Source organism: Stegostoma tigrinum, chromosome 6 (assembly GCF_030684315.1).
Source record: "Stegostoma tigrinum isolate sSteTig4 chromosome 6, sSteTig4.hap1, whole genome shotgun sequence".
NCBI classification, from domain to species: domain Eukaryota; kingdom Metazoa; phylum Chordata; class Chondrichthyes; order Orectolobiformes; family Stegostomatidae; genus Stegostoma; species Stegostoma tigrinum.
The window spans coordinates 16132570-16154828 of record NC_081359.1 but is presented as its reverse complement, the minus strand read 5'-3'; the positions used below and the strand labels follow the sequence as shown (position 1 = coordinate 16154828).

Here is a 22259-nt window from a genome sequence, read left to right as displayed (position 1 = left end):
CCTTGACCGCGTCTCCCGCATTTCCCGCGACACATCCCTCACACCCCGCCCCCGCCACAACCGCCCCAAGAGGATCCCCCTCGTTCTCACACACCACCCTACCAACCTCCGGATACAACGCATTATCCTCCGACACTTCCGCCATTTACAATCCGACCCCACCACCCAAGACATTTTTCCATCCCCTCCCCTGTCTGCTTTCCGGAGAGACCACTCTCTCCGTGACTCCCTTGTTCGCTCCACACTGCCCTCCAACCCCACCACACCCGGCACCTTCCCCTGCAACCGCAGGAAATGCTACACTTGCCCCCACACCTCCTCCCTCACCCCCATCCCAGGCCCCAAGATGACATTCCACATTAAGCAGAGGTTCACCTGCACATCTGCCAATGTGGTATACTGCATCCACTGTACCCGGTGCGGTTTCCTCTACATTGGGGAAACCAAGCGGAGGCTTGGGGACCGCTTTGCAGAACACCTCCGCTCAGTTCGCAACAAACAACTGCACCTCCCAGTCGCAAACCATTTCCACTCCCCCTCCCATTCTCTTGATGACAAGTCCATCATGGGCCTCCTGCACTGCCACAATGATGCCACCCGAAGGTTGCAGGAACAGCAACTCATATTCCGCCTGGGAACCCTGCAGCCATATGGTATCAATGTGGACTTCACCAGTTTCAAAATCTCCCCTTCCCCTACTGCATCCCTAAACCAGCCCAGTTCGTCCCCTCCCCCCACTGCACCACACAACCAGCCCAGCTCTTCCCCCCCCACCCACTGCATCCCAAAACCAGTCCAACCTGTCTCTGCCTCCCTAACCGGTTCTTCCTCTCACCCATCCCTTCCTCCCACCCCAAGCCGCACCCCCAGCTACCTACTAACCTCATCCCACCTCTTTGACCTGTCCGTCTTCCCTGGACTGACCTATCCCCTCCCTACCTCCCCACCTACACCCTCTCCACCTATCTTCTTTACTCTCCATCTTCGGTCCGCCTCCCCCTCTCTCCCTATTTATTCCAGTTCCCTCCCCCCATCCCCCTCTCTGATGAAGGGTCTAGGCCCGAAACGTCGGCTTTTGTGCTCCTGAGATGCTGCTTGGCCTGCTGTGTTCATCCAGCCTCACATTTTATTATCCAGGTTCTTCAGTTTATTGGCTTGTTGACTCAGTAGGGATTGAAATATGCATTGTCACGAGCAGGTTGAGAAATTTCAGGATCAGAAGTGCAAGGCTTCAGTACAATTGCCAGAATGTTGTCAAGACGCAGAGATTTTGCAGTGTCCACTGCCTCCAGCCATTTCATGATGCCATGTGGAGTGAATTGAATTGGATGATGACTGGCATCTGTGATGCCGAGGACCCAAGACAGCATCCGACATACGATTAGTTATTGTAAAATCATTCACTGAGACAGGGAAGGGCAAGAGTTTCTGTTCTTATCAGCTTTAATATAATCACAATAGAGGGATGTGAAGACAAAGATGAGAATTTTAATCTCAATACCTTGCTTGACCAGGTGTCATTATGTCAGCAAGCACAGGGGTGAATGGGGGAACAGGACTCATTGTAGGGTAAGGCGCAGCCAGCAGACTTTTGAATGAACACAAGTTCACAGTGATTAGAATGTGGGCCACAGACTAATAGTACATTGGAACAGTCAAGGCTAGAAATAATGAAGTAAGGGATGAGGGTTTCAGCTGTGGAATAGCCAAAGTTGGACGATTGAAATCTATATTACAGAAGTAGAAATAGGCAATCTTTGTAATGGAGTAGCTACGATGTTGGAAGCTAATCTTGGGATCAAATCTGGAACGAAATTTGCAAGCGGATTGACTGAACAAAGTTTAGAGTAAGTGTGAAATCAATTGCTCCAGGCTTCCTGATATTGAATATGATAAGATTTCTGCTCATCCAGTACCAGATTTGCATCAGTAAGAGTGGAGGAATCAAGAAAGATGGTGGTGAGGTACAGCTGGTACCATGTGCTCTCTAAGCATACATCTGAAATTAAAGCCATGACTTTGCATATTGTCACCAAGGATCATCTTGTAGATGAGAAATAGGAGGTGTCAAGGAAAGACCCTTGATACATTTAGAAATATGTCAGTTCCCCAGTCTATTTTCTAGATAGATGATCACTAACCTGTTCAATATTTGAAATTTGAGTCATGTCTATTTGTTATAGAAGAAGGGATATTTTGAATATGTATTCTGCAATAAATATGCACACTTTTTCCTAAACAGTCTACAATTTAAGAGTGCTTGCCCTCCCTTCTGTTAGTTGCTTAATTATGCAATTATCCTGTAATGGATAGTTACAAATAACTGAGACAGAAGAAAGTGGATGCATATTCAAGCAATAAATACTGAATCTGAGAGTTTGACACTATTTATCTCCTTCATGTTGCACAGGTAGCTGTAATATTGCATCTCATGGAGAAAGTACCTGACTGCAACATGCATCATCAACAACAATCTACATTTATATAGCGCACTTAAAACAGCACAGGATCAGATACAAATTTGACACTGAAGGTGACCAAGAGCTTTGCCAAAGGATCTGCTTTTATAGGAAGCAACAAAAAGGGGTTCAGGGATGGAATTGTAGAGTTCAGATTCTCACTGTTTGAAGGTACAATCATCAAAGATGGAACAATAAAAATGACAAGAGACTGGAATTTGTCAGGGATTAGTGAAGCATGTTGGTTTTGAATGAAATTGAATATTGATACCTGACGAACATCTGCAGCATTTTATTTTTATTCTTCTTTCTAATACCGGCCTATTGAATCTAAACTAAAGGTGTTGGGCAGTGCAATTGTGGAAGATGCAATTGCTATGAAGGATGGAGTGGCAGAATATGTGAGCATCCGGAGTCTTGTCGCATGTCAGTTGAGGAAAGTGCAAGGAAATGTCGAGGAAATTCTAATTTACCCTGTTCAGGAAGAGGTTGGTGAAATTCCATTTTTTATATTGACAATGTTTGATATTATTTGCTTTAATATTAATGACCGTATATCAGATATTTATTACTCAAATTTCTCTGATGATTCCTGTCTGTTCCCTGTCATCGTGATAAAAAACAAACTCTACAATCTGTAGAATTTGCTACCCGAGGAAATGTTAACTGTGTGGGACACAGATGGAGTTAGTTCCTTCCTTCAAGCGAAGATGTGACAATCAGTGGGCAAGGGACTGACATCCAACCGAGTCTACCATCAAGAAGCAAATATTGATGGAAAAGCAGCTAAAAATATAAGACTTTCATTTCTCCAGCGCCTTTCATGGTCGCAGGATGTCCCAATGCACTTTTTAAAATTATTTCGCAGTGTATGTGCCATTGCTGGCAGGCCCAGCATTTATTGCCCATCATTAATTGCCTTGATAAAGGAGTGGTGAGCCTGCCTTCCTGTATTGCTGCAATCTGGGTGGTGGAGATGTTGTTGGGAAGGGAGTGACAGAATTTAGTCCCAGCGACACTGATGGAGTACTGATCTAGTTCCAACTCAGGATGGTGTTTGCCTTGGAGGGGAATGTGTAGGTAGTGGTTTTTCCCATGTGTGTGCTGCGCTTGTTCCTTCTAGGTGGTAAAGTTCACAGTCTCGAAGGTACAGTTGAAGGAGCCTTGGTGAATTGCTGGCTGCTTTGTCCTAAATAAGTTCACGATTCTTTAGTGTTGTTAGAGCTGCACCTATCCAGGTAAGTGGAGAGTATTCCATCACATTCCCGACTTCAGCCTTGTAGATGGTGGACAGACATTGGGAATCAAGTGATGACTTACTCACAGCAGAGTGCCAGAGTCTGACCTGCACTTGTAGCCACAGTATTAATGTGGCTGGCCCAATTCAATTCCTGGTTAATATTTATTGTCAGGACGTTGATCATGAGAAATTCAGTGATAGTAATGTCATTGAATGTCTAGTAGCAATAGTTATGCTCTCTATTGTTGTGGATGGTCATTTACTCACATTTGTCAGATCCAGCATGAATGTTGTCTTGATTTCACTGTACATGGAGTACCTCATCAGTGTTTCAGGTGTTACAAATAGCACTGACCATTGTGCAATCATCAGGGAACATCTGTACTTTTGACCTTTTGATGGAGGGAAGTTCATTGATGAAGCTGTTGAAAATGATTGGATGTGGGCCACTACCCTGAGGAACTCCAGCAGCAGTGGACCAGCACTGATTGATTGATTGGCTTCCAATGAACTACAGCCACTTTCCTTTGTCCTAGGTATCACACCAACAAATGGAGACTTTCCTGAATCCCACTGACTCCAATTCTGATAGGGCTCTTTGATTCCACACTCAGTCAAAGATTACTTTGATGCCACTGTTACTTCACCTTGAGTTGATATTTGAACTAAGGCTGTAATGAGGTCAGGAGCTGAGTGGATCTGGTGGAACCTAAACTGTGCGTCAGTGAGCAATTATTGCAGAGTAGGGACTGCTTGCTCATAAAGTTGATGACTCCTTGCTTCACTTTGCTGACGCTCAAAAGTAGATGAGTGTTAATTGGCCAAGTTGGATTATTCTGCATTTTGAATGCGAGATATACCTGGGCAATTTTTCAAACTGTCAGGTAGGTGCCACTGTAGTAGCTGTACTGGAAAAGCTTGGCTTCATTTAGTTCTGTAGTCCTCAGTACTATTATTGGAATGTTGTCAGAGCCCATAGTAATTACTGCATCCTGTGTCTTCAGCTGTTTCTTGATATCACGTGGAATGAATTGATTTGGCTGAAGACCAGCATCTGTAATGCTGGGGACCTCAGGAGTCGACCAAGATGGATCATTTACTTGGTAACTCTGACTGAAGATGGTGACAAATGGTTCAGCCATGCCTTTTGCACTATTTTTCAGGGATGCTGCCAGCACCGAGGATGGGGTTATTTGTGGAGTTTCCTGCTAATGTAAGTTGTTTGATAGCCTGCCACCATTTGAAACTGGTGTGGTGGGACTGCAGAGCACAAATCTGATCTGATGGTTGTAGACAGCACCAGAAATCAAGGGCCCTGGTGATGCTCCCAATCCTAATCTGAGAACAGTGGCTCCAACCTGTGCAAAGCAGGCTTCTGGAGCCCCGGTTATTGTCTATGATGTAGACATAGTCCTGGGCTTAGTTGTGGCATCCCTTCATGCTGTCTATTGAAATAGCCCTTTACGTTGTATCTTTTGCACACTTTGACCCCTTATTTTGAGGCATGCTTTGTGCTGCTCCTGGCATGCCCTCTTCCCCTCTCTCTTGAGCCAGGAATGATTCCTTGGTCTAATGGTAATGGTAGAATTGGAGATATGTCAGGTCATGAGGATCCGAATTGTGGTTGAATGCACAAACAAAAACAGAGATTGCTGGAAAAGCTCAGCAGGTCTGGCAACATCTGTGGAGACAAATCAGAGTTAACATTTCAGGTCCGGTGACCCTTCATCAGAACTTTGTCTGATTTGTCTTCACAGTTGTTGCCAGACCTGCAGAGCTTTTCTAGCAACCTCTGCTTTTGTTTCTGATTATGGTATACTCAGTTCATTCAGTTCTTATGTGGCTGAATCATCCCTGGTGCTGATGGCTCATGGTGTCTCCTGGATGCCCAGTTTTTAGTTGCTAGATCTGGTCACTGCCACACAAGATGGTGAAGACTATCCTCAATGTGAGGGTGGGACTTTGTATTCACAAGGATTGTACGGTGGTCATTTCCGTTGGTGTGTCATGAATAGATACGTCTGTCGTCGAATAGAGACGATTAGATGAAATTCGTTTTTCCCTTTTATTGGTTCCCTCACAATTTGCTGCAGACCCAGTCTTGTGGCAAAACAGATGCTGTTGGAAAAGATCAGCAGATCTGGTAGCATCTGTGAAGAAAGAAAAAATAGGTTCAATGTTTCGGGTCTGGTGACCCTTCCTCAGAAATGTTAACTCTGATTTTTTTCCTCACAGATGCTGCCAGACCTGCTGAGCTTTTCCAGCAACATCTGTTTTTGTTCCAGTCTTGTAGCTACATGCTTAAGGGCTTGTCCAGCTCAGTAAGTTGTGACACAACTAGCCATGGTTGGAGGTGAACATTGAGGTTCCTCACCCAGAGTAAAACATGGGGTAATACTGATTTAATAGCTGATGGAGGGTGGTAGGTGATAATCTGGAGGAGATATTCTTGCCCATGTTTGACCCGATGGCATGAAACATTATGATGTTTGGAATCAATGTTGAGCACTCCCGTGCAACTTCCTCCTGAGTATATGCCACTGTGCTGCCACCACTCATGGATTTGTTTTGCTAATGGGACCAGATATATTCAGGGGTAATGAATGATGTTATTGTCTGGAGACATGCTAATTTGTGATTACATGAGCATGACTATGTCAGGCTATTGCTTGGCTAATCAATGGGCCAACTCTCCTCATCGAACTTCTTCAGAACTGATGTTAACTCTGCTTTGCTCACTCCACAGATACTGTCAGACCTGCTGGATTTCTCCAGCATTTTCCATGTTTGTTTCAGATTCCCACCAACCACTGTACTTGTTTTTATTACCCTGAAATTCTTTCCTGTTTAAAAGTTACAATTGAATCTGCTTCCACTGCTCTCAGACCATGTATTCCTGTCATAATAATTTATTATATGAGAAAATCTCCCCATCTCTGCCTTAAGTTCTTCTGCTGATGATTTTAATTCAGTGTCCTCTGGTTGCTGGCTCTCCTGCCAAGGATAAAACAAGGAGAAACTATCAAATCACTTCTTGATTTTTGAACACCTCCATTAAATCTTTGTTTAACTTTCTCTGTTCTAAATAGAACAATCCCAGTCTCGCCACATAAATGAAATCCACTATCCCGGTACAATTTGACTAACCCTTCCCTGCACTTCCCTCACAGTGAGAGTAATAAATGTGTTTTTTGATATACTATTTGCACATCATATTTGATCCTGCATTTTCCACATTCTCAGCACTGAAGCGACTATAAGCTGTGCTAGTTTCCATGGCAATAACTCTGCTGGCTGCAGTATAGTTGCAGATATGCACTTTACTACTGTGTCATTAAAGCTGCTAAATTATAACATTTTCTGCGACTGTGAATCAGAAAGCAAGGACAACCTGCATCAACATTGAAACAAGTGAAAGCCTTGTCCTCTAGGGAATCAGAATTCAGGATGGTATTAGGAGTCAGCCATAGCATCATAGTGATGTACAACATGGAAACAGGTCCTTCTGTCCAACTCTGTGCTGACCAGATATTCTAAATTAATCGAGTCACATTTGCTAGTATTTGGCCCACTTCCTTCTAAACCCTTCCTATTCACATAACCACCCAGATGACTCTTAAATGTTGTAATTGAACCAGGCTCCACCACTTCCTCCGGGAGCTCATTCCGTACACACACCACCCTCTGTGTGAAAACATTGCTCCTTAGATGGTCCCTTTAAAATCTTTCCTATCTCACCTTAAACCTATGCCGTCTTATTTTGGACTCCCCTATCCTGGGGAAAAGAGCTTGGCCATTCACCCTATCCACGCCCCTCATCATTTCATAAACTTCTATGAGGTCTCCTCTCAGCCTCTGATGCTCCTGGGAAAATAGCCCCAGCCCTTTCAGCCTCTTGCTGTAACTCAAACCCTCCAAGCCTGACAATCCTTCCCACAAAGGGGACTGGGAATTTGGTACCCTCTACCCAGTAAAGCTGCCGAGTTTAAGGGTTGACTTAAAATCTCACAACTGAGATTGAAAGATTTTTGTTGAGAAAGATATGTAGGCTGATGGAAGGTGAGTTAGGATACAGGCCAATGTTGATAACATCGAATGGGTCTTCCTCTTTCCATGTCCCTGTTCTGTGAATTATGTACAGTGTAAGCAATTACTGCCTGACAAAACTGAAAATAAACTGTTGGACCATTTGACATTGATAGCCTTCACCACCATCATCAAGGGCATCATAAGATCCAAAGATCAACACTTTGTACTTCTTTGATACAGTAGACAGCTTAAGTGTGGAGGTCTGAGTGGGTGAGTGGGACAGTCTGGGGTGAGGTGCATTTTGGTAAGGGTGGGTAATTTTGTTGAGAAGCAAAAGAGTAATATTTGCACCAGGGACTTTAAACAAGGTATTACAAAGCAACAGCTTGAATTTTTCCAGCATCTTTAATGTTGTAAAATGCTTTAAGGTGCTCCACAGGCAAGAGTATCAAATGACCTTTGATACTAAGCCAAAGCAGGAGATATTGGGAGAATTCTCCTTGCACAGAGAGTGGAGTTTCTTTATTCTATACCACTCTTAGTCTAAGACCATCTTAAAGGAAGAGGGTCGAGTAGAAATACAACGGTTTAAGGAAGGTATTCTGCAATATAGGACAAGCTGCTGAAAGCATGTCTATCATTGGTAGATAATTAAAATTGGGCAATGCTCAAGAGGCCAAAATTGAGGAATACAGAGATTCTGGAGAATTTTAAGCTCGTAAGCAATTAGAGATAGGCAGGATGACGCCATGGAGAGATCTGCATATAAAATTTGAAGAGCTGAATTATCTGAGATCCCAGATTCTTAGTCCTACCATGGAGAACACAAGTTGACGTGATAGAAGACATTTTTCGGGCAATTTCTTAGTTTTCCCGTAAGAAAACTGGAAGTTAAGCTGCCTAGATAAGTTAACATTAAAGACATTTCAGACATTAAGTCCTGATAGCTTGTCTTTCATTGAGTAAATGCAAACAGTGACCTCCTCATGATAGCTTCTATTGTTTAAAAACACTTTTATTTTGCATATAATGCAGTAAACAATACAATTTGAAGTGGCTGCTCAAACAGAAACACAATTTGATGGATGCACACAATTCTTTGACTGTGGCAGGACCAGTTGAGAACACTTTAAAAGAGCAGATGGTTTGATGAGCAGAGCTGTAGAATACAAAATTAGGAAGCTATACCAAACTTCTATAAATCATTGGTTACCTCCCAGCTGCTGTATTGTGGACACTGCATTTCAGGAAGGATACCAACGCCTCCGACATCTACCAGACGTCAAGGGATCTCAGTTACTTGGACAGACTGAACAAGTTGGAATCATTCTCCTTAAAACTCAGGAAATTAAGTGGACTGCAGACTATCGGTCATTGAGTATTTTCGTGACAAAAGTTGATAGATTTCTAAATATTTGAAACATCAAAGCACATGGGGATGGTGCAGAAAAGTGGCATTGAAGGCAAAAATCAGACATGGTGCATTTGAATGGCAGAAGAGAAGATTAGCCTACTTCTATACTTGTTCCCCATATTCCTATGTTCACATTTATAGGACATTTTGGTGGAGAAAATAAGGAGGACCTGTTTCAATTGCTTGTAGTTTTGCTAGCTAGAGGACACAGATTTAAGATTATCGGCAAAAGAAGTGGAGGGAATGCTGAAGCGTTTGTTTTTACATAGTTATGATCTTAAATGCACTGCTTGAAAGGGTGGTGCAAACAGATTCAACAGTAAAAGGGAATTGGATACATGCCTTTAAAAAAAAATCACAGGGCTATGGCGAAAGAATTGAGGAGTGAGCCTAATTGTATGACTCTATCAAGGAGCTAGCACAAGTCAATGGGCCGCATGTTTCTAATCTTGCTGGGCACCACTTTAGACGCACAGTGGAAAGTCTGCCTTTATATTGGAAATAAGAATTTGCCAGGTCGATGTCTAATTATTCCAAAGGTTTCCAGACTCTCCAATTAATTTGCTTTCGCCTCTGCCAAAGCAAATAACTAGAATTCAGAACACTTGCTGTACATATTTGTTAGATTGCTGCACTCAGCTGTTTGAAAAGAGGTGCTTTTATTCTGTTTGGAAAAGTCTGAACAAATTCAAAGACCTAACTAACAGTGAGTGATTGTGGAGCCAACTATCCCAGGTAGCAACATTACAAAGGAAGGTGCAAGGCTGAGTAACCAAGCAAATTCCAAACTTCCAAAAAAAAGGTCTTCTGGTACTGACAAGATTTCTAGTAGTCTGACCAATTTACGAACTTGTAAACCCAGAGTTAATGAAACAGTCACCTGTCTTAGATAGTGTTCGATGTCTGATGTGGACTAAACTTTCAGTCACTGGTGTGAATATCTTGTGACTCATTGTAAATTAACAGTCATGCATACAGCTCCCTGGCCCATCGACTCTGAAATTCCTTCTTCAATCTTTTGCAACTCTATCCCCTTCCTCTCACTTTAAGAAGCTCCTTGAAACTTGTACCTTTGACCACATGTCCTATACACTCCTTTCATATGGCTCTGTTATATTAATCAGAAAAAAGCAGAAGGCAAATACAGCTAAACTGAGGCTGTACCTCACCATGTGATGGATTTGCCACCGTCATCCTCCTTCAGTGCTAGGCTGCACAGATCCCATTTGATCTGTTGGTGGTAGGGTAAAAATCTCTTTCTGTTTACGGTGGAAGAGGTTCTTGTGGTGAACAGAAAACAGTTTACTGCATGTTATTACAGGTTACATTGAAATGCTGGCAACTGTTACAAAGACAATGGGTGAAATTTCTGCAGTACCTGAATGATGTGGGCATTGCTGAGAAAGTTGGAAGAACATGGAGAAATGGAATGCGTTGCCAGCAGCAGTTGTGGAAGCAAGGTCATTGGGGTCATTTTAAGAGACTGCTGGACATGCATATGGTCACAGAAATTTGAGGGTGCATACATGAGGATCAATGGTCGGCACAACATTGTGGGCTGAAGGGCCTGTTCTGTGCTGTACTGTTCTATGTTCTATGTTCTATCTAACACAGTAAGAATAGAAAAAGTCAGATTCTCGACAGAGGGAGAAAAGGAAGTCTGATACTTCCCTTAAGATTTCAACAGCTAGATGAATGTCTCGCTCCTAAGTGGTCAGGGACCTATTTACACGCACTAACTTCTCATTAATACCTAAGGTCACCTTATTTAAATAAGCACATTGCCATTCTCCAGGTACTGATGGCACCAATCCTGATGTGAAAATTAATATGGTTAACTGATGGCTATAGCTCACTGGCGTCTTCTCCAAGTCTGTATCTTGGCCACAATCTCAGGATATGCTCAATGGGCAGCGACCACCTGCACTCCCCATCCATGTCGTGGGCAGAGCACCAGCCTCACCGCATCGTCACCATGCATCTTGGGGTAACTTATTATACAGCTTAGCACTTCCCTATGGCACTTTGGAGCTCACTAACACTTCACATTGCAAAGCAAGTACAAGGCACTCACCGATGCATTCAAATGGCGTGTATTTCAAGGTGTATTACTTTCTTAGTATTCAATCACTTTGCACTTATCGTGGATGCTCACAGCAACCTCTCCCTTGCCTTTTTGCGCATTGCTGCCTTCATTGAGAATTTACACCAATAGTAGTTCTACCTTGCTTTGCGTTTTAATGCAGGGAGAAAGCCGGGCGATGAGTCAATTCTAGCCAGAACTGAATGGTTGAGGGGATAGACTTGTTGCTGTACAGTACTATGCTACATCAATGCGTCAGCCACAGCATGTGGCAATAGCTTATACACAAATAAACTGGATGTGCTTCAACCTAAAGTCTAAGGGAAGGGGAATTATGATCAGTCAGGGGTGCTACCACGGTCAGTCAAGGGCATGACCCAATCTCAGTTCAAGAGTTTGCTCACAGTCAGTCAATTTGTTGGTGTGATCAGTCCTGGGATCCACGTCCTAAAAGTCTGAGGTTTGATCTATGTTCAGTCGTCCAGGTCCATGCCAATCAGTTTGGGAGTTCGGTAAGTGGTTTGGGAAATCCACAGGAATCCCTCAGCAGTCTGGGTTGTCCTCAGTTGGGGCTACCATCCATCCCAGTTTGGTTTGGGACCTGAGCCACGGTCAGTCTAGTGGGTTTGGGCACTAATCTTCATGGGCAATTATCAAGGGGCAATGCTGTCTTGGCAAAAGTGGGTATCTCTAAGTTGAGGATTGGAACCAGTACTTTGGGATACAGAGGTGACAATCACTGTGAAGGAAGACATCTTGAGATACAAGGATGTAAGCTGAAATATCACGGGAGGGCATGGGTTACTGAATTAGGGTGGGCTCTTTGATGGCTTCATTTGGGAAGCTGACCAGTGGATCATGATATTAAGTGCTAAGATTGACTCTCAGAGGGAAAATTGGAGCTATTGATAGTTTAACTAAAAGAAAGGACTACGTGGAAAAGCTGGGAGGCTCAAAGCTAAAGATTTTGTCAAGGATTTCAGTGAGAGAATAACAGGCAGATCCTTCACCTCACTCTCTCCACTGAGATCAGGAAAGTCTTCCAGTTTCAACTTAGTCTCCACTGTGCATAAAACATGAAAAATACGAGCACACCAGAGTGGACAGAGGAAGTTTTTATTTTCTCTATGCAGCTGAATTCCCAGTGTGAGGAATGTGAGGCCCTTTGAAGGACAGTTGTGCTAATCAGCCATTGATGGTTTCAAGCCTGAAGACATGTGCAATCAGACAAATGTGTAGCTCATACATTGATCCATAATGTAGATTAGAAATTCTGGCCACAAGCAATCCTGACCACATCATGGGTCATTATGTATTAATCTTAGTCACCTCTGTGAAGCAGAAGTAATCACAGGTGACCACCAAGGGCTCACTTGTGGCCCACATTTCCCTAAAATATTCCAAAGGTCTCATAGGCTACCCATGGGCAGAAGGAATTCTTCCTCTCACACTGATTTGTTAATATGCCAGAACATTGATCTGTCTTCATGTTGTATGTTTCTAAACTTAATGCCATGACCGACTGTTCACCAAGTGGTGTTGAACTCTGAGTTAGATCAGTTAAAGATTTGTGAGCTGGTTCTAGTCAGGAATGTCCTGCTCATTGGTTCTCTGGGTTTCTGATTGATCAGGTTTCCTTGCAAATCTTTCTGATACTTACAACCTGAACACTCTCATTACAACCTGAACGTTCTCATTGGGAAACGTTTCTGCTAATTGAGTACACTCACAGGTTTCTTTCTTGCTCACAGTTGTTCTTTGAACTGTTGACCCATGACTTGGTGGTCCTGGATCACTTCCTTCTTGCTTTAACTCCTATGGCCATTTGAGGTCAAGACACACATTCTTACTCAAAAGTGAGAATTCTTGTTTGTGAAGTACTAGAGATTTTTTTCATTAATATGTTTCTTATATTGGTCTAATGTTTATAGAATAGCTTTAATCTTCAGTGCTACACTTCCTAGATCAGGTGATGGCACTTCTGTTGGCTGTAGAATGTGTTTTATTGATCACATTTCATTATCCGATAATAAAGAATATTGATCCTCATCTCAACTTAATATTTTAGCTTTTTTTTCCTGCTGTAGACTGTTCTACTTAGATAAACTGTTTGTGTAGGTAGTTTTCTTTTGCTTTTCTGAGACTATGTCCTATTTTGGCACATTTTCTGAATATGGCATTTTGTGTGGCAGGCATTCACATGTAATAGCTGGGCACTGCCTGTGCCTGTGAAGTTTCTTAACTCCAAAGCACAGACAGGAAGTTTCAGTGTCCAGGGCCCAATATATTTACTATAGTAATTTCTCAAGTTTGTTTTTGTGGATTTGTAGTTTAACAACTGAATGGATTCTGCTGATCTCCTGTGCCTCCTGACTTGTGCTCCTTCTGAATTTTGCTTCAAACACTATCCGAATGGTTTACTCTAGAGTGAAATTTTCTTTGGACACCAATGAATCTAACAAAAATTCATCCAGAATTCTGACAACAATTTTTTCTCTAATGAATTCTGACTTCAAATTACCATAGTTACAGTTTTCTACTTATTTCTACAAATTTAAAACAAAATCAGGTACAAGTTACCCTTGATGCTGAATTTTTTTGTCAAATCTTGTCAAAAATTGATTTATTCTGACTTTTAATTCATTGTTAAAGGTTTTAATTTCTTCTTCATAAATACTTGTTGCTTTCTTCATTATTCTCAAGCTGGAGCATATCAGCTATACAAAGAAAATGAAGTGCAAGTAACCTCATCCCACCTCCTTGACCTGTCCGTCTTCCCTGGACTGACCTATCCCCTCCCTACCTCCCCACCTACACTCTCTCCACCTATCTTCTTTACTCTCCATCTTCGGTCCGCCTCCCCCTCTCTCCCTATTTATTCCAGTTCCCTCCCCCCATCCCCCTCTCTGATGAAGGGTCTAGGCCCGAAACGTCAGCTTTTGTGCTCCTGAGATGCTGCTTGGCCTGCTGTGTTCATCCAGCCTCACATTTTATTATCTTGCAAGTAGGCTATTCTGCCATTCAAACCTGCTTTACCATTCAATATGATCATAACTGTTCACACTGTTCACACTTTCTCCCTCTATCTTTTGGTTCCTTTAGCTATTAAACCGTTCTGTATTGTCAAAATCATTTTCTCAAAGATATCCATGTCTGAAATTAAATGTTTTCGGCAATATTAATTTTGATCCAATGTCTTTCTAATGTGATTATTTATTGTCCTTGCTAAAAGAAACTTTTAGCTTGCAATAATAGTTGCAGTACTGCACCGTGTTGTTGAATTGCAAAGTTTTCCTGTATTCCCACTTTCTTTTTGCAGCTTCACTGGATGAATCTCCATTTCCAGCCTTACTAAATGATTCCCAAACCCTTAACGGCTTTACTAAATGAATCCCACTGCCTGCAACTTTAATAAACATGGTTTGCTTTAATTGTGGTTTAATTTACAGATTTAAAGATTGCAATGTGCTTCCTTAATTATTTTTTGAGACAATTCCAAATCTCTACATGCTTTCTGCCTTTAATAAGGTTTAAATGAAGGATTACTTCATTAATTTACTGTTGTGGCCCTCGATTCCCCTTCGTTGTATCTCACTGTTCCTACCAGTTATGACTGATGCTCAACTGAGCTGCCAATAATTTCCTGAGTTTTCTTATTTTGAGCATGTATTACAGCGCCACTTTTTTTAAAAAAGTGTTTCTCTTGACCACTAGGGATCTGAATTTTAGTCAGAGAGCCTCCAACATCTGTTAACTCGTTGACTGAACCCAAACTCGGGACTGTGCCAATAGATCACCACCAGGAGATGCAGACTGTCACTGGTTTGGCGTTACTAATTCTCCTTCTCCAGGGAATTTCTGATACTGCTCATCTTTTACCAGCTCTGAAATGTTTTTACCATTGACTGCAGATTATTCCATGTCTTTAAAGTGCAGCTGTTCCCTGTTGCTGACTATCTGCATAAGCAGGGAACTTACAGTTGAGTCTGAATGTGCTAAAACATCTTCAGACTCTCCCCACTGCTGGCATGTCATACGTGCACCTAAATGAAACTGAACAAGTCTGAAAAAGGGTCACTGGCCCCGAAACATTAATTCTGTTCCTCGCTTCAAGGAAGCTGCCAGACCTGCTGAGTTTCTCCAGCAATTTCCTTTTTGTTTTAGACTTTCAGCATCCGCAGTTGTTTGTTTAAATTTGAAGATAAATGACTTGCTGTTCTAATGAGGAGAGGACCTTGTGTTTATTGCATATTAGCAACTAGTCACATTAATGTGATAAACATTATTAAAGAGACTATGAGGAGGTCTTAATGTTAGGTCTTACTGCTTTGAGATACAAAGCTGCTTTGCCATCAAGCCCATGTGACATCTTTACAATAGGTGGTGTTTCAGGCACTGCCTGGTATTAACACTTGAACTCTTGTACATTACACAGCATTAATACGCCCGAGATCAATGAACACAGAGTGCTCACACTTCTGAGTTCAGTGAACATGCTGCATTCACATTCTTGAGTTAACGCAAAATTTCAATCTCCACGGTTCAGAAAATATAGTGTTAGTGAAGAATGTTACATACATACATGGCTTTCTTTCTTGTGGGCATATTTGATTATCAGTATTCATCTTAAAGCTCCACAAATTGAGTTTCAGTGCACAGATACACAGTGCTCCATAAAATGTTCTAATCAACTTTAATTTGAACTGTCTGCTTTAAGAGTTACTAATTTCTGTTAAATTATGGGCTTGGTGCTGATATACAATAAAGTCTACTTTTGGTTTAAAATACTCAACATGCAATGTCTCCTGGCCAAAACATCCCTTTTCTCTCGCTTCCGTCTTCATGATTAAGGGAAATGTCTTGGGCAATGTCTTCGCATAGCTTGATGTTTGTAGGATTATTATTAATCCTTTACCGGCAGGGCTGTTGGAACTAATTGGGATTCATCATCTCACTGTTAATTAGATATTAGTCAGAAATTTTGAGGGTGAACACAGAGTGCAAATGTGAAATGTGAAGCTGAAGAAAGGAGATTGCTGTAGGTGGAAAATGACAATGCAAAATACGTAATACTATAATCAGAATATAAAAATGTGAGGGTATTGAGTTAAAATAGTTTCTGATTTATTCTGCAATTATTTTGGATTGGAGATAGTGGAAGGATTGATCAGGAAATAGTGAATTCATTCTATTAAATTCTTAAACATTGCTAAAAAGTGATAGAAAGGGCTGCAGGGTGGCTCAGAGGTAGGCACTGCTGGCTCATGGCACCAGGGACCTAGGCTTGAGTCCAGCTCGGATGGCTGTTCTGCGTAGAGGTTGAACCTTCTCCCCGAGCCTGCGTGGATTTCCTCTCAGAGCTCTTGATTCCCCCTACAGTCCAAAGATGTGCAGGTTAGCTGAATTGGCCATGCTAAATTACCCGTGGTGTCCAGGGATGTGTAGGCTAGGTGGATTAGCCGTGGGAAATCCAGGGTTGTAGGAATATGGTGGGTCTGGCTGGGATGGTCTTAGACGGTCAGCAAGGACTCAATCGAATGAATGGCCTGCTTCCACACTGTAAGCATTCTATGATTCTTAAGTTGATGTTGCAGTAAGTGCCTCTTTGTTCAAGTCTGTTTCTTACACTGTGATTGTAATGATTGAAGAACAAAATGCTTCAATGTCTTGTCTCTGTTTAACAACATTCACATTCTCTACTACCAAATCTTTTTTCTAGGGATGTTTAATTACCATCGTATTTGGAAACAGGGCACTGGGGGGACATAGGTTGGGGTGTGACTTCAGTTATGGAGTGGAACCTGAAATTTGTGTTCCCATACATTCTGTGTTCTCTCTGAGATTGCCAGTTTCCTACTGATATTCAGCTTGGTTGACAGTGTTGGCTTTCAGCAGGTTGGGAACTGCCAGCAAGTGGTTAATAAAATGAGGAAGGAAAAGGTGGAGAAAGGGGGAGGCGACGGCGACCTCTGATCCCAGCGAAGATCTTATCTGCGATTTCAAGTGAATTGTGTGGTCCCATCCAGGAGTGACATTGTCTCAGTTGTCATCTCATTGCCGTCGTACAATTTCCACAGGTTCAGAATCACCAGCCAGTCAGTTAAACATTCAAAGTAGGTTCGCTGATTTTGATAGAGATTTTGTTTCAACTTCTGAGTGGTCCAGATACAGTACAGAGGGAGAAACTGTTATAGAATCACAGAATCCCTGCAGTGTGGAAGTAGGTCATTTGGCCCAATGACTGTCGCTAACCCTTTGAAGAGCATCTCACCTAGACCCAGCCTATATACTATCCGTGTAACTCTGCATTTCATATGGATAGTCCACCTACCCTACATATCATAGACACTATGGGTAATTTAGCATGGCCAATCCACCTAACCTGCATGTTTTTGGACTGTGGGAAGAAACCAGAGGACCCAGAGGAAACGTATTATTCTTACTGGTGGAAGGGTCGTGAACCAAAATTCTCAAGATGATTGACCGCAGCATTTTCATTTAGTAAGTGGTTAGGATCTGAAATACACTATCTGAGAGTGTGGTGGGGTCAGGTTTAATCAGGGCTTTCGAAAGAGAATTGGATAAGCACCTGAGGAGAAATAAAAATATCTGTCTGTGGGGAGACAGCGAGGGATTGTGGCTAGATAAGTTGCTCTTATAAAGAGCTATTGTGGACCAGAAAGACCAAATTGTCTCTATTTGTTCTGGAACCATTCTGTGATTTTATGATCCTCTCTCAGAATTCCTGCTTCGTTCACATATTAAATATGCCAACCAACCTCCTGAAAATGCACTGGTTGGCCGTCTTTTGCCCTACATCAGTAATGATTGGAAATTACCAGCTTCGCTCCAACTTCCTGACACATTTCCATGTAATGCTGAGTTAACGCCACACCTCACCATCCCCTGTCCCCTTTTCCCTCTCAGCGTCATGGAATTAAAAGCCAAAATTGTGCTCCTGGGAATAGGGAGTAAGGTGAGCTAAAGAACCCAAGAGGCCAAAGTTCAGAGATGGATCCCTGACAATAGGCATCAGGAAATCCTTTTGTTTTGTAAGCAATAAGAAGCCAGTTAACAATGTTTTCTTGAGTCAGTGAAAGTCCAAATTCAGTAACAATGAAGCCTATCAACAAGCATATGACCTTTGTGTAGTCACTTGGGCCCATGCACACACAAATACACACACACACACACACACGCGCATACAGACACATACACACATACAGACACATATACACGCACACACGCATACACACACACATACACACATGTGCACAGACAAACACACACACAAACACACCACACACACACACACACACACACACACACACACACACAGGGCTGAAGCAATACGCAGGTCACAGTTCTTTGATTGTCTTAGAGGCTGATGTTGACTAAGAGATTTCTTCGATGTAATCAGCTATGCAGAATGTTGCAGTTACTGAAAATTCTTGTTTCTTTTACAATTTTCTCTATAGCTGTTTCTATGGGAACTAGGTGCAAACTTCTTCAGAGAGAATTTTTAGACAGCTACTTCTCTTCAATTATCTATCAAAAAGCTTTTGAACCCTCCCTTTAAATACTAGTTCCAGTTTGTATTTCTGAGGGAGTTCTTTGAATAGATCCATTCGTGGTTGCCATTACCTCAATATGCAGTACTTTGCGTCTTTTAGTGCCTTGCTGTGACTGTGATAGATTTTGATGATTGAAAACCAAACTGTTGGCCCCCAGTATGAGCAATCCACTTTTGGAAAGGATTTTGATAGTCCATTGTCAGGTTTCCCTTGTTAGTCTTTGTTATGGATGTGGCAGTGCATCGTGGGATGTCTCTACTCAATCCTTCTCTTTGCATAATGAGTTTTAGATTTGAACACTTGTTCCAGAAATACCTGTTGTCAAGAAATCTCATTCCATGCAGAGACAGCTGTGTCTCAATGTGAGCATATATTCCAGATGATTTTAATGTCAAGATAAATACCTCTCAGATAGTGTTTTCTCAGTACGTTCATCAGTTTCAGCCATTAGTCATTCTGTTGAATGTTCCATGAGTTTGGTTACTTTCCTGTCAGCTGACTTTGGTGGCCATTTTAAAAAATCCCAGCACATTTTAACAACTTTCCCTCAACCCCAAATTCAGTTGATTGATGAGGTTTTAAAGATTAATTTACTTCATATCATTACAAGAGGCAGGGAGGGGTGAGGCCAGGGAGGGCTTTGAAGATGATGACGAGAATTTTAAATTTGAATCAGTGCCAAGAGAGCAGCAATGTAGGTCGGTGAGCAACAGGGTGTGGGATGATGATCATTTATCATTCTCCTCTGTTCATACTGTTCTCCAGAGGTTCGGTCAATTTTCTGCTAGAATTATTGAAGGAGGCTGGAACAGCCACAAGTTTCACTTGGCATCAATCAAGGCCACCTTAAAATAAAAGACTTTTATGTACAATTACAGACAGTTTACAGCCGCCAAATATGCCATTTGGACCAGGAGGCCCATGCTGCTGTTTCTAGCTTGAGTCTCCACTCAGCTTCCCTCATCTTGCCCTATCAGTTTCTCCTTCTCAACCCTTATCCTTCATATATCCATCAAGTTTCCCTTTAAATGCATTTATTTACCACAGCTACTCCAGAATTCTCTGTTCAACTTATTGCTGACAGTACTTTCTTTTCTGGTGGTAGATTTGCACAATTCAATGATTCTATGCTTAAGTGTCTTTGTAGGTTAATACTCTATCTACTGTCGACCTGAAGAGACTTTATTGTTGAACCAATGTTTTGTTTTTCTACTGAATTAATTTAGGCCCAATCCCACCTGAAAACTATCCTTGGCCTTAATCTTTGACAGTCCATTATTCCTTTCTATTTTTAATTTAACTTAATTATGTGGTATTTATTATTCCAAAAATGTACTCTTTTAATCAGCTATAGGTATTCATATACCTCTGTGTTTAAATGTCCCACTTATGCTCCTTGGGAATTGCTCACATCCTCATCTTGTACAGTGAAGATTAACTTTCCTTCACTGAAGCAGCTAGAATAAGGGTGCAAGGACTTACAAGTACCCATTTAGTCACCACTTAGGCGAGATGTCAGAATGTTTTTCTTCGCACAAAAAGGGGAGAAAATCTGGAACTACTATGCCCCACCAAAATAATTGTTGAGGCTTGAGGTCAAATTAAAAATTTCAACACTAAGATCGGCATATTTTTGTTGGCCAAGGTGTTAATGGTCACAGAGCTGAGGCAAGTAGATGAAATGAACATAGTGATAATTGAGAGAATTATAAAGCTTTTCACTGTATTTTCATATAAAAATACATACGACAATAAATTTCTATTCAATTCTAGAATTTGACCTGAAATAAATATCATAAAGTTTCGGTTCGCTATGACATAGACAACGAATAATCCTCAGTAAAAATAGTCGACCGGGGAGAATTTTTCAATGAGGATGAAAATTATTCTAAACCATGGAAATTGGAATCAAAGATTGGCAGGCAAAATGACCTCAGAACAATGGACGACCTTTAAAGAGGTGATGGTTCAGGTATATTCAGGATACATTTCTGAGAAGAGGAAAGGCAGGGACATCAAAGGCTGAACTCCATGAATGATGCAAGTAACAAAGAGTCGGGTGAAGCAGGCAAAGTGTGTTTATCACCGACGTCAGGTGGACAATTCATTCGAGAACCAGGTTGATGAAAGAAATGCAGCAAGGAAGTGAAATAAAACTAGAGACAAAAGAAGAGAGCACAAGAAAAGACTGACAGCCAACACAAAAGGGTATCCAAAAGTCATCTTATAGGCATATTTCCTGGGCATGCATTGAGTAAAAGAGCAGTTGAAATAGGACTACAATCAATAAGCCGCGTGATGCACAGAATATGTGTCCTTTCTTACTGATGAATCAGTATGATTAATTTTTTCGAAAAGGTGCGCCTTTTCTTAACACTTGGTAAGTGTGTTTTCCAATTAAACACGTCAGGAGCAAGCTTTCATGAATTTAAATCTAAAGATGGTTTCTATTCTCAAATACTTACCTCCAATGGACACAATATCCACACACACTCTCACAAACAGATATACATACACACGCACACACACACGCACACGCGCGCACAGACACACACACAGACACAGACACACACACACACAGACACACACAGACACAGACACACACACACACACACACACACACACACACAGACACACACACACACACACCCCCAGAGAGTGCACTTTTACGGGTGAACTGTAAAGTAAACTCAGATTTTGATTTATAACCTCCGGTATGGCAAGCCTGTGATTGCTTGAATTAACTTAAAGTTTTAAAATTGAGGTGAGAGCTTTGTAAAGTGAAGGATTCATAACAAATTGTGAGATTTCTTGTAGTTGAATATCAAGGAGCTTGACCTTCAAGTGAACTTTGACCTGGAATAGTTTAAGTAATTTGGCTGCTTGATAATTTGCAGCTACTTTTGGAGACTGAGTCTGCACTCTCTCCATGGCTTTAATATCCTTGAGGGGAATGCTATAAATATAAATTCCTTGGATAAGCATATGGATAATGATGGGATAGTGTAGGGGGAGGGGCTTAGATTAGTCCACAGGTCGGGCGCAACATCGAGGGCCGAAGGGCCTGTTCTGTGCTGTATTGTTCTATGTTCTATATATTTAAGGGGAAGCTGGATAAAGATGAGGGAGGATGTAATAGAGCGATATGCTGATAGATTAATCTGCGAGGGAATTTGCGTGGAACATAAACACTAGTATGAATCAGTTGGACTGAATGGCCTATTTCCACGCTAAAAATTCTACATACAGTAACCCTTGAGTTGTCCTTGTCTGGTTCCCTGATTCGGTTGCATAACTCGATCAGGTTTTGTACTTTAATTATTGCAGATCTTATGCATTGGCACATCCAAGCATTAATCTTGCACTTTGAAGTGAAGGTCTAAAGATTGTAATTTTGTTTTCATCTTCCTCAACCCATGGTGCTGCTGTTTTGAAGAGCCACACCACAAATCAGTAAAAC

At 41.7% G+C, this 22259-nt stretch overlaps 1 protein-coding gene across 3 annotated transcripts in view; it reads left to right on the top strand.

Annotated features, from left to right (window-relative positions):
* Positions 1 to 22259, top strand: part of itgbl1 (integrin, beta-like 1) — a 182720-nt gene that overhangs the window by 116467 nt on the left and 43994 nt on the right. For 2 of the 3 annotated variants that reach the window (XM_048532714.2, XM_048532715.2), the window contains exon 7: positions 2801 to 2947. The exons of the other annotated variant lie outside the window; for it this stretch is intronic. In XM_048532714.2, the coding sequence (XP_048388671.2) occupies positions 2801 to 2947 (147 nt within the window). The remainder of the gene's footprint in view (positions 1 to 2800; positions 2948 to 22259) is intronic. 3 annotated transcript variants of the gene reach the window in all.